The sequence below is a fragment of the Onychostoma macrolepis genome, chromosome 05, assembly GCF_012432095.1.
Source record: "Onychostoma macrolepis isolate SWU-2019 chromosome 05, ASM1243209v1, whole genome shotgun sequence".
Lineage (NCBI taxonomy): Eukaryota > Metazoa > Chordata > Actinopteri > Cypriniformes > Cyprinidae > Onychostoma > Onychostoma macrolepis.
Genome location: NC_081159.1, coordinates 15,796,668 through 15,808,801, shown reverse-complemented (window position 1 = coordinate 15,808,801; position 12,134 = coordinate 15,796,668). Strand labels below are relative to the sequence as shown.

Genomic DNA, 12,134 nt, shown 5'->3' with positions numbered 1-12,134 from the left:
TGTGGGCGGGTTTTTGAGTACATTTGACCAATCACCTGCGTTTTTCGCACCGTTTAACAAATCAGAGGTTTCGACTTGAGGCTGACGTCATCAGCTGTCGCCGACAACGATATCAACATTAAAGTTTTTTTTTTTTTTTTTTAATGTTCGTGTCAAATATTCCCCAATAGCCCATACCAGTTTGTTTTTTGCTCATTGCCCTTCTGTCTTATTCTTTCAGTGGTTGAGATGCAAAAAAGTGAAACCAGTGGGAGGCTAATGCTATTGTGCTAATAATTTATTTCTGTTTCCAAAGAAGAAAAGTGGCATCTACAGGGGGCGAAATTACATTTCTTAACTCATTTACTTTCTTTATTGAACCCTACTTTATCTATACTGTTGTAGAAATGTGTCTGTATGGATAAGAAAAAATATTAACTATACCACAAATTCACTAAAACACCATACTTAAATTGGCAGCCATCACAATGAATTACAACTGAATGAAAACCTCTTGTCAATCAATCAGTCAATAAAGCATCTCTCTCGTTTTTAATGCCACAAGTAAATTTAGGCATAACAACATTATAATTTGCAATTTGAAAAAAGATACTTATTTTGACAGGCTGAAGTCTAAATGAAATTACATTAAATAGGCCTAGTAGCCTATGATCACAAAGGCATCTAAAAGTAAGATGTTGCATTACTAAATGTCTAGCATCGTCTGATCTGATGTATGATATCCCGAAGGGACAACAATTAAGTTAATTAGATTAGCCACCAATTAAATACTATTAAGTCAAATCAAGTCACCTTTATTTATATAGCGCTGTTAAAAATTAGGCTACATATTGTGTCAAAGCATTTTTACAGTATTAAATAGGAAAATAGTGTTTCAATAATGCAAAAGGACAATAGTAAACACTTAATTCAGTGATGTCATCATCCAGCTCAGTTCAGTTCAGTATTAACAGATACTATTTTGGTTTTGTTATTCAAATGAATGAAAAGCATACTGAATTATGGGACATAGGATACCCCTAAGATCTGACTCAAGTAAACTGCAAAAGAAAAGAAATGTCATAAAATTTTGCACATTTGGATACAATACTTGCACACATTCATGTATATATCAATAACTTACTGTAAAGGTTTGTTTGTTAGCAAAACGTGAACTGAAATAAACTGAATTGAATTGAATTGAAATAAATGGGATAAATGGACAGAATCTCCACTAGAGGGCCAGACAAGCTGTCAATCAGTTATTGGGGCCCTCAGCATACAGCCCCACTGACATTAAAACCATTTTAATCTGTGACCCAAAGTCTGTCCACAATGGGACGTATTGTCGTTATCAGAAAGTAACTGCCTCGTCACAACATCTTCCAAAAGAAACAGATCTACATACTGCATTAGAATTGCATACTGTATTATTAATTGATTAATCACATGGTTTGTGAGGGATTAAAGTAGTTGGAAAAAGTTTTGTACACATATTTAGCACTTGATGAATCTGTTGCCTGATTGTGCAGAATATTTTATATATGCATGCTTAACTCACATTGTTCAGAGAGCGCGTGTGTTTGTGTGCGTGTGTCCGGCGTGTGCGTTTCTTTAGGGATTAGAACTGTGTGAGTGATTGGTGCTGACAGCGGTCTGTGTATTACTGGCTGGCCTGCAGATTAAGCCGCTCCTTTTTAGACTGCCTAATCTGGATTAACTGATGCAGTGTGCCTGCAATGATGCGGCCCACTACCCCTCTCTCTCCCTCCCTCCCTCCTTCCCTCTCTCTCTTTCTTTCTTTCTCTCTATCTGTCACCTCACTCGCCCTCCTTCATCCCAGTCCATCTTCACATTTTTCTTTCCTTTACCTCTATTTGCGTGGGAACATTTTGTTTATTTCATCTATCCAACTATCCACTCAGATTAAATGTCTGTTGCAGTGTCACTGTGTCGTCTGTGTATTTCTGTGCTAATGTGTTCTGGTGTGTGTGTGTGTGTGTGTGTGCTTGCGGATTAGAGTTTAGTCCACTTCCATAATTGCTCTTGTGCCTGCGTAGCTGGTTGTTGCCAGATGGACGGACTGGTCCCCCCACCCCCCACTGCACCACCCTCCACAAAACTTCCCCTTCTGCAAGCGCACAAGCCCAGATCCTGAACACATAAACATACAAACATGCTATACTGACACAGAACAACAACAACAACAACAAATTCTCTCTTTTTTAACTTCTTTCACACAAAACAACAATAACAACCGCTGAAATACTGGCATGTTCTACGGTTTCATAATCTGAGCAAATTATTAGTTTGTCACATAAATAAAAAAACAAGCACATAGCCTAAATATACAGTTGTTGTTTGGGAATGATATTATCTATTCTCCTGTCATTAATTCTATGTTGAATGATTCTGTAACGAATGATAAAGAAATACTACTTATAAAACCTGCTTATACAGCTTTGACATTGTATAAATTGTGTATTTCACCATTCTACTGTCTTATATTTGACAAACTAAATAATTGCAACTATATGTCAATGTTTTACTTGCATATTTCACAAAATTTCACAATATACATTTTTATCGAGAATCGTTGCTTAGAGGGTGATTAAAGAGGTGGACAACTGGAAATTTTCTCTACATTATTGAGTTTATAAATAATAAATGCTTTTTAAAAAACATTATTTTTATATATATGTATCGCAAAATAATTCTGATCCTGAATAAGAATGGGTTTGCATTTGCTCTTAAAGGGATAGTTCACCCAAAAATGAAAATTTGATGTTTATCTGCTTACCCCCAGGGCATCTAAGATGTAGGTGACTTTGTTTCTTCAGTAGAACACAAACGAAGATTTTTAACTCAAACCGTTGTAGTCTGTCAGTCCTATAATGCAAGTCAATGGGCACACAATCTTTGAGAGTAAAACAAAAATGCACAGACAAATCCAAATTAAACCCTGCGGCTCGTGACGATACATTGATGTCCTAAGACACGAAACGATCAGTTTGTGCAAGAAACTGAACAGTATTTTTATCATTTTTTACCTCTAATACACCACTATGTCCAACTGCCCTGGCATAGTTTACGCAAGCGCTGGAAGCATCTGTCGCTTATATGTCACTCATTGTTTACACAGTGCACAGAGATTGTGGGTATGACAGCTAATCAAAATGGTAATTACTTGCACTTATCCTGATTGTTCAAACCGACTTAAACCTAAAAGAATACGTTTGCTCGTGCGAACTCATCCGGGAGTGTTGACTTTTCACACTTCTGGCGCTTGCGTAAACTACGCCAGGGCAGTTGGACATACAGACGTCAGGCACCGGGTGCTGTGCACGTGCTCAGGGCAGTTGGACATAGTGGTGTATTAGAGGTAAAAAATTATAAAAATACTGTTCAGTTTCTCGCACAAACCGATCGTTTCGTGTCTTAGGACATCAATGTATGGTCACGAGCCGCAGGGTTTAATTTGGATTTGTCTGTGCATGTTTTTTTTACTCTCAAAGATTGTGTGCCCATTGACTTGCATTATAGGACTGACAGACTACAACGGTTTGAGTTAAAAATCTTCGTTTGTGTTCTACTGAAGAAACAAAGTTACCTACATCTTGGATGCCCTGGGGCTAAGCAGATAAACATCAAATTTTCATTTTTGGGTGAACTATCCCTTTAACATCTGACCGCTCAACCGAGCTCTTTCCATCTTATATTCCTTTTTCAAATTCCCTTTAAAAAAAAGAAAAATAAATGATTTATTTATGTGGTAAATTAAGCTGATAGAATCCAAATCAAATCATATTCTGCAGCTTTTTGTCACCAAATACAGTAGATAATTTGTCTCTCATTCTTGTATTCGGTACATGCAGATCTTTAGGCAAGATACAAGTATATTTTCTACAATATATAAATCTAGTATTTCTGTCATTCAGAAAAAAGCTAGTCATAATAATTAGGAGAATCTGAAGATTCTTTGTTGCCCTTTGTTCCTTGGCTGTAGAGTTTGTGCTGTACTTAGGAGGGATGACATCTATCTCAGTCACAGCCAAATAACCCTGTCTGCACTGTGTCTGTTTTAAGCCAACCTATCACTCAGTTCATCTTGAGTGCCATTTGACGCCTTTCTCTCTCCCTCTCTCTGTCACTAACATGTTTACACTCAAACTCATAATACTTTCAAATAAACCATTCCATTTTCTCTTTCTCTAGAATACATTCTAATGAAATTTTCAAATAGCTTCATTACAGAAATGATGGATCCTTTCCTGCATCAGAACTGGTCAACAAACTTCCATATGGCTGCTATCCTTTCTTCTTTTATCAGGTCTCCATCACTGGTCAAGAAACATTCATCCTTCTGTCTTCATCTCGTTTTATTCATCATTTATCCACACATTCTTTAACTTCCAGCTCTTCTTCTATCACCCCCTTTGCATCCTGTGATGTTTTTTATTTTTTTATTTAACACACATATCTATCTCTCCTCTTATGGACTGATGAGAAATCTCTCTTTCCTCTCTTTATCCAGGGTTAAGGGACTACTCACATAACGCTATTGTGTGTCAAAAAAGAAAGTGTAAAGAGTACCAAAGTTTAGATGTTTTACAAATCATAAATGTGGCGTCAAATATTTTACTGGTATTATGCTCCTATTACGTTTTGTGTTCAGTCAAGAAATTATGATTAAGGATTTTAAGTTTTTAACAGATATATATGATGATAAAAATAAATTATTTCTATTAGGCATGTCGTTATGCAGAAGTGTTAACAGAGGACTGAACAAGAAAATGTCAACAAGAAACATTTAGTTACATATTAATATCCGGAAACAACAGACACATTCGATTAACGAATGAAATAATTTGTAGGTGTCTTATTTATTAGATTTAGTCTAATATCTGACATTTAAACTATTACATATGGCTTTTTTTAAAGATGGAAAAATTGCGCGGCGCCGATCAATAGCCTATACGAAGAAAAAACATTCAGCTAATTCAAGTGGATCTAATGGTTAATAGCTTGTGCATAATTTGTAAACTTTTATAGAATTTATAAAATAGAAATAAAATTAATATTTAATATGATTATTATTAGGGAACGATTTCTGCCCTCCTGAAATTGATTTTAGGGGGATATTTAGGCTACTGTGAGGGCCCATTTTTCTAACACATCTAGGCTAATGTACAGCGTGACACAGGCATTTATTTTTAATGTTTCAAATAAATTAATGGTTGCTACTGTTCCATTAAATTAATGGTTGCTACATAAACCCAGATAAATATAATAATAATAATAATAATAATAGCCTACTTTTCAATTAAAAACACTTTAAATATTTATTTTAAATATATTTAAATATGTTTATATTATAGCTAAATAGCCTATTTAAAAATAAATAAATAAATATCTAAACATTTGAAATATTTTAAATATCTGCGGGATTTTGAGACATCTTTGGCCGGAGCATGGAACATTTTTAAAAGGCAATATTCGCCATATTTCGATCTTCACAATTTTTATTACTTTATTGGTTTCAAACTAAAAAACGAAAGAAATTGTTTAATAGTTTAAACAGAACGTTCGAAAATCGAATTGTTATGTGCCATAACCAGACAACCAGACCCAGGCAACCCCTCATAATCTATGATTTTGCACTTTAGCCTACCTTGTATTTTAAGTGAAATAAATAAATGTCTATTGTCATACCACGTGTTAAGATACACGTCAAAGAAGAGAGAGAGAGAGAGAGAGAGAGAGAGAGATGTCCCTTGATTAGCTGCTCGGTGTCTTATTGCTCATAGTGTCCCGCTCCTGTCCGGTCCTTCCCAAGGGACACGCGCCTTAACCAACGCCAAAACTCTGACATAGAGTCTAAAACTTGTGTGTATAACAGGCTATTTATTTTTACGATTACCTCACATTGAAAGAGTACGCTTATCTTTGATATTCAGGGAGATATTAATTATCTAAACTTGGGCAAGAGTGTAAGTTTGTTCAAGACACTGAGAAGCGGGAAAGAATCCACAGGTGTTTGAAGAGCCGCGAGACTGAAGGAGCACCGCACGCGCCAGACGCGAGCACAGACACGCGGCATCAGGAGCAGAGCGCGACCCCCGATCCGTAAAAAAAAAGCGTCACAGAGAAAAAAGAGAGTGAGAGAGAGGGAGGGAGAGAGAGAGCAATAGAGAGAGTGTGCGAGAGACGCGGCCGTCCTAAGAATGATGTCCTACATAAAGCAGCCCCATTATGCTGTGAACGGGTTAACACTGTCCGCCTCAGGAATGGACCTGCTCCACACCGCCGTCGGCTACCCAGGTCAGTTCATTCTTATTAATCATTTATAATATGTTTGTGTCAGACATTTGATTCATTTTGGTGGTCAATGAACTTCAAAAAGAGAGGGGAAAAGCAAAACTGAAAGGTAGCCCCGTCTTTCCTGTTTTATTTCAGATGAGTTGCCCCTTTTTTTCTTAAAATTTAAGCTACGTAAAGTGATATAATCAGTTGATATCTACATTGCTCACGTAGTAGCCTAACAAACGTATCTAACAAAATTAACTTTAGAAAAGTCGACGTCAAATGTATTTGAAATTCATCTTGAGGGTTCTTTGTAAAACGTTAAAGATCTTTTTGTTTTGTGTTTTTTTTCGTAGTAAAAATGTATATAACCAACTTTTTTTTTTTCATTTTAATTTAAAATGATCGCCTGTTTTTGCTTGTTTATTATGTAGAAGTACTTTATAGCCAATTATGAACGGTTTAAATCCAGCTTTAAAATTCACGCGTTTGGTTCCCCTGTTGTTGCAAATGATTTAATGATCATAATCGTACTGAATGGAGAATAAGAATAAAGCTGAATGGATTCATAATTTAAATATTAATAAAGCACTAATTAAAAAATGTGATATGCTAGAAACTATTTTTTATTTGCTTGTCGTTAGTGATGGACGTTAGTCGAAAATACTATCTATCTATCTATCTATCTATCTATCTATCTATCTATCTATCTATCTATCTATCTATCTATCACTGTTTTATGATGACAACGGATAGTCCAAGTCCCTCCCTCTTTCTCTCAGCAACATCAACCATAACTGTTATAAGCTCATATTAAACAATTAAAACTGATACCATCTACATGTAAAAACAAAATGTTTTCTTCTTCCCTGTGATTAAATGTGCATTCCTTTTTTTCTACTGAAAAACATAAAGCTGTTTCTTACTGTGTAATGTCTATGTTTTTATAAACAGCCACTCCAAGGAAGCAGCGTCGGGAGCGCACTACCTTTACACGGACCCAGCTGGACATTTTGGAAGCCCTGTTCACCAAAACACGCTACCCAGACATATTCATGAGAGAAGAGGTGGCTCTGAAAATCAACCTTCCCGAGTCCAGAGTTCAGGTGAGACTATCTACCTCAAACTGAGACAAATATCTCTCTGACACCTCTCTGACATCTTTCTAAACACATCTGGCCTAATGCCTGATGTAGCAGATAATTCACTTCAAGTAAAATAAAATACATTTATCCCAGCATCTAACACTCACTTGCTATAATGCAAGTAAACCATACATCTGCAGCTAAATATGTACAGTGTGTGCATTTGAAGTTGAAACTATTCTAAATCCTTGAGTCTCAAGTGTTGAAAATAACTACAAACAAATCAAACAAAACAAATAAAACAAATCTGAAAGTCTGTGTTTGTGAGGCCCATTAATGTTGCAGGCCTGAATATCTAGCATGAGATTTGTACATTATATAAAAGAAACAAGTCCCGTTTGATCCTAAGCGGAATGAGCCAAATTTTTATTTCCACCTTTAACCCCACTCTTATTTTCCTTAGGTTTGGTTCAAGAACCGTCGTGCTAAATGCCGCCAACAGCAACAGCAGACCAGCGGTCAGCCCAAGCCCCGTCCCCCTAAAAAGAAGTCCTCTCCACCCCCTGAGCTGACCTCTGACCCTGGTGCAAGCTCCTCAGTGGTGGCTGCTCCCGCACCAGTCGTGCCCCCTAGTGCCAGCACAGGCACAGCACCAGTTTCTGTGTGGAGTCCCACCTCTCTATCCCCCCTTCCTGACCCGTTGTGTGGCTCCGGCACACCCTGCGTGCAGCGCCCCGCTCCCTATCCTATGAGCTACGGTCAGCCCACCACCTATAGCCAGGGCTACAGCTCCTCTCCTTACTTCAGTGGATTGGATTGCAGCCCGTACCTTTCTCCCATGACCAGTCAGCTGTCCGCAAGCGGGGGCGCCCTCTCTCCCCTCACCGTGCCCTCCATGGGCGGCTCGCTCAGCCAGTCACCCTCCCTCTCCTCCCAAGGATACAGCACCTCCTCGCTGGGTTTCAGTTCCGTAGACTGCCTGGACTACAAGGACCAGCAGGCCTGGAAGCTCAACTTCAGCACCGTTGACTGCCTCGACCACAAATTCCAGGTGCTGTAGAAGAGAAAGTGAGCAAGTGAAGAAAAAGAACAGGAGGGAAGGAGAATGAGGAGAAGACGGATGAAGAGTAAATTAAACAAAACTGTTGCTTGAAATGCCGGAGACATTTAGATGATGAACAGGACTGAATCAGCAGGATTCATGTGATCTCAGAGGTGAAAAGGGGTGCCCATTTTGGAACAGGTGAAGACTGTTCCTCTGTAATCCAGACCTGCTCTGTGATTGGCGGAGAGTGAAGGGACTCCTCAAGTATACTGATCAGTCATCATTATTAACCATTTACCTCACACACACATGCAAACACTCACACACAGACACACATTAGAACATATTTCACAACACTTTGAAGGAATTATCACTAAAACACAGGCACACACACATTACACAAAGACAAGCACATACGATGAATGGAGGGAAACTTCTCAGTTTCTCTGCATATATAATTAGCTCTTTGTGGGACAAAGTTCTTTCTACTTTTTTCATAAGTTTGGTTTGGTTTGTCTGTACTGGGAGGCATTAGAAGTTCTTGTGTTGTGCTTTTAGCTCGCTGTTATTTATGTATTGTTAAATTATGTTTACTTATAAGAAATAATGTTGTTTTCTGTTAGTTTGAGTTAATAGTAACTAATTAAACTTCATTTAATGGCATTGCATGCATACTGTTGATATATATTTTCTATTTGGGTGACCTTGTGTTGAAAAAATGTTGGTGTTTACAATTGTTGTTATATTGCTTTGAACGAATACATTCAGATGGGAGCTACATTAAAGGTTTTATTTTCTTTCTCTTAGTTTAACTACACAATTAAATGTGGCTTTGTTTCACAAGATTTGTCTAACATGAGTTGTCTAACTCTGTTTCTCATTGATTATGCAAGATGAAGTACCACTATCATAAATAAAAACATAGAACAAAAGATTTACGTGAGAAAAGGGGGGAAATTCCTTAAAACTGAACTTAAATTCAGTTAAATTAAGCTATGTCTGTCCCTCAAACTGAACACGCATACATGGTTACAAATTTAGAGGTTACTTTACAAAATGTTAAGTAAAAATATATAAGGACTAAATTAATAATAAATATAAGTACTAAAAATGAAAACGAATCTATTAGGGGCTTTTCTGGTATCAGCAAGGTAACTGGTAATTCAAACTAATGAACTTGATTTTTAACCAACTAAATTGAAAGCAGATGAAAAGTTCAGTACTTTGGGTCTAGAAATATGAAGTGCAAGATTCACATTCTTCCACCATCTTCTCCTTGAGTCACTGTGACACCCTGGGGGTTGGATACACAGGTTGCCCACACAGAGGAGGCATCTGGGGGTCCAGAAGGTTGTTGCGATGGTGTTGTCTGGTAATCGTGTTGCTGTGATGGTGTGGTGTGGCTGGCTCCGCCCATGTAGCCGGGTGTGTGGGGTTATTTTAGCCAATGACCCAGAGAGCACCTCAATCTCCTTACTGTCGACAGAACACTACCCTAAAGCAATTAAACAGGATTACTGAAGCTCCCTCTCTCGCTCTCTTTCACCTCTTCCACACCTCTCCGTGCATCTCCTCCTGTTGATTCCAGTTCCCTCTCTGTCTGCTATGACTATTCCATCATTCTTTCCTCATCTGTCTCAGTATATTGGTCCCATACTCAGTATTAGTTGCAGTCATTTACCCAATTTTTTAGACAATAACATGTCTATAAATGTATGAATGTCTTGGCATTAGCTAATACAACAAAATGTCAAATTAAATGCCTTTCAAAACCAGTATAGCACAAAGGCACTAGTTAGTTAGGTTTCATGATATTTTCACAGCAGACAAAAATCATTCTGAGATTTTCTGGTTGCCAAAATTTAGTGCAAAATACCTATAGTTAATGTGATGAACTACACATATGTGAACTTCCAACATCCACAAAAATGACTTAAGATGCTTAAAACTAAAGCTGGCTAGTAAAAGTAAAAAAAAACTGGCTAAAAATGTGAGAAACAATATACACTGATGGCCCTATAAACATGTAGCCATATAAAAATTACAGTGTCACTGCATCAGATACAAAATACCAAGCCAAGTGGTTTATTTAAAAATAAATTTATTCTTAAAAAAACTTTTTTGTGTGTGTGCGCTCACTTTTTTGTTTTCTTTATGTACATCTCTCATGAGTATACCTGTATGAAGACAGTGAAAGATGCGGAGTTCAGTTACTCTAAAGATACTCACAGGCCTTTCTCTCTCTCCTCTGTGCCATCTTTCATGCCCTCTCTCACTTGTTCTCTCTCCATCCACCCCTCCACCCGTCCTGCTTCATAATCCCACTCTGACCTGAATAAAACCACATGTACTGTTTCCAGGACGAAGGGTGTGTGTGTGTGTGTGTGTGTGTGTGTGTGCTGTTTATGTATAGGTCACAAGTGAACATATATATTTTTTTAATCTGAAAAATTAATCATGTGACATTGTTTTACTTCATATGAACATTTCTGTGTGTGTATAACACGTTTTAAAAAACAATAAGTAAAAATTGTACAGTAGCTGTTTGGTCTATTTCCTTCACTTTCTTGCCCCTTTAAATTTATCTGTGTATAACTATCTGTCTATCTATCTCTGTCTGTCTGTGTAGTCTTCCTCGGTCAACTCTCTTTTCCTCTCACCCTCCCCCTGTTTCTCCAGATATTAATCTCTCTCTGTGTGACAGATTGTCTGTAGTTCATGCAAGAAGACAAAAGGAGAAGCTGCTGAGCCTTCAAATCTAACAAATCACACACAACACACTTACGAACACGCACACACATAACCCACAAACCAGCATCTAGATACATATGATACTTAACCAGACAAATACATTACTTACTCTACCATATTACAGACTCTCTCACACACATAGACCTGAAACTATACAACTGTAAATACACTTAATACAGGTTTTAAATGACAGGTGTATGTTAATGTAGTTACAGGATACATTACAAGCGCTCCTTTCTAAAAACACCTGGCGATGAGTGACTAGTCAAAAAGAAAGCAAAACAAAGAAGACATACACATAGCTCAGTTGTCGAACAGTAAAGTGTAATATATAAATTAAGTTTTTCGACGGAGTGTGGGCTACCTGTTGTGTGTGCTACGATGCTATGTGAATATCGCTGGAAAGAAACAGCTCCCTCTGCTGGTCGTGCTAACGGTGACTATATCACAGAAAACAGTAAGTTCACATCGTGGTCTAGCCTAGGATTTATACCAGCAAACACCTTGTTATTTATGGATCGCTATCACTGACATTTTTTTTCTGTGTTTTAGTTGCTGTGAAAGTCAAATGTGTATATTTAATATATGAGTGAAGACACAGCTGTATGTGCAAGTTGCTCTCTTTCTGTAAATTAATTAATTGTTAATTTGATGTTAATTTTTGGTACCATATTTATAGACCCTCTGGCATGCCTATACAATCAGTTCGATAGCTTAAAATTGTTTATGTTTTATGTGTTACCTTTCCGCATCCTCACATGCAACCTCTCACTGTGCCTTTGCTGTGCTATGAGACTTGGATAAAATGCACAGATTAACCTTTTTTTCAGACCATATTCGTTTTATTCTAGGCTACTACTTGAAGGTAAACTTACAATTGTTCTAATATTAAAATACTGCCTTCCATCCTAGTTTAATGTACAAACAACTAAAACTAAGCTGACTTAAGAGTATAAACACTCTGATGCTTT

The 12,134-nt window shown here is 37.4% G+C and overlaps 1 protein-coding gene across 1 annotated transcript; it reads left to right on the top strand.

Annotated features, from left to right (window-relative positions):
* Positions 1-5,799: 5,799 nt before the first annotated feature.
* Positions 5,800-9,206, top strand: crx (cone-rod homeobox). The gene is made up of 3 exons (XM_058776714.1): positions 5,800-6,300; positions 7,237-7,388; positions 7,831-9,206. The coding sequence occupies exons 1-3, from the start codon at positions 6,204-6,206 to the stop codon at positions 8,425-8,427; spliced, it is 846 nt and encodes a 281-aa protein (XP_058632697.1). The 5' UTR covers positions 5,800-6,203; the 3' UTR covers positions 8,428-9,206.
* The last annotated feature ends 2,928 nt before the right edge of the window (positions 9,207-12,134 follow it).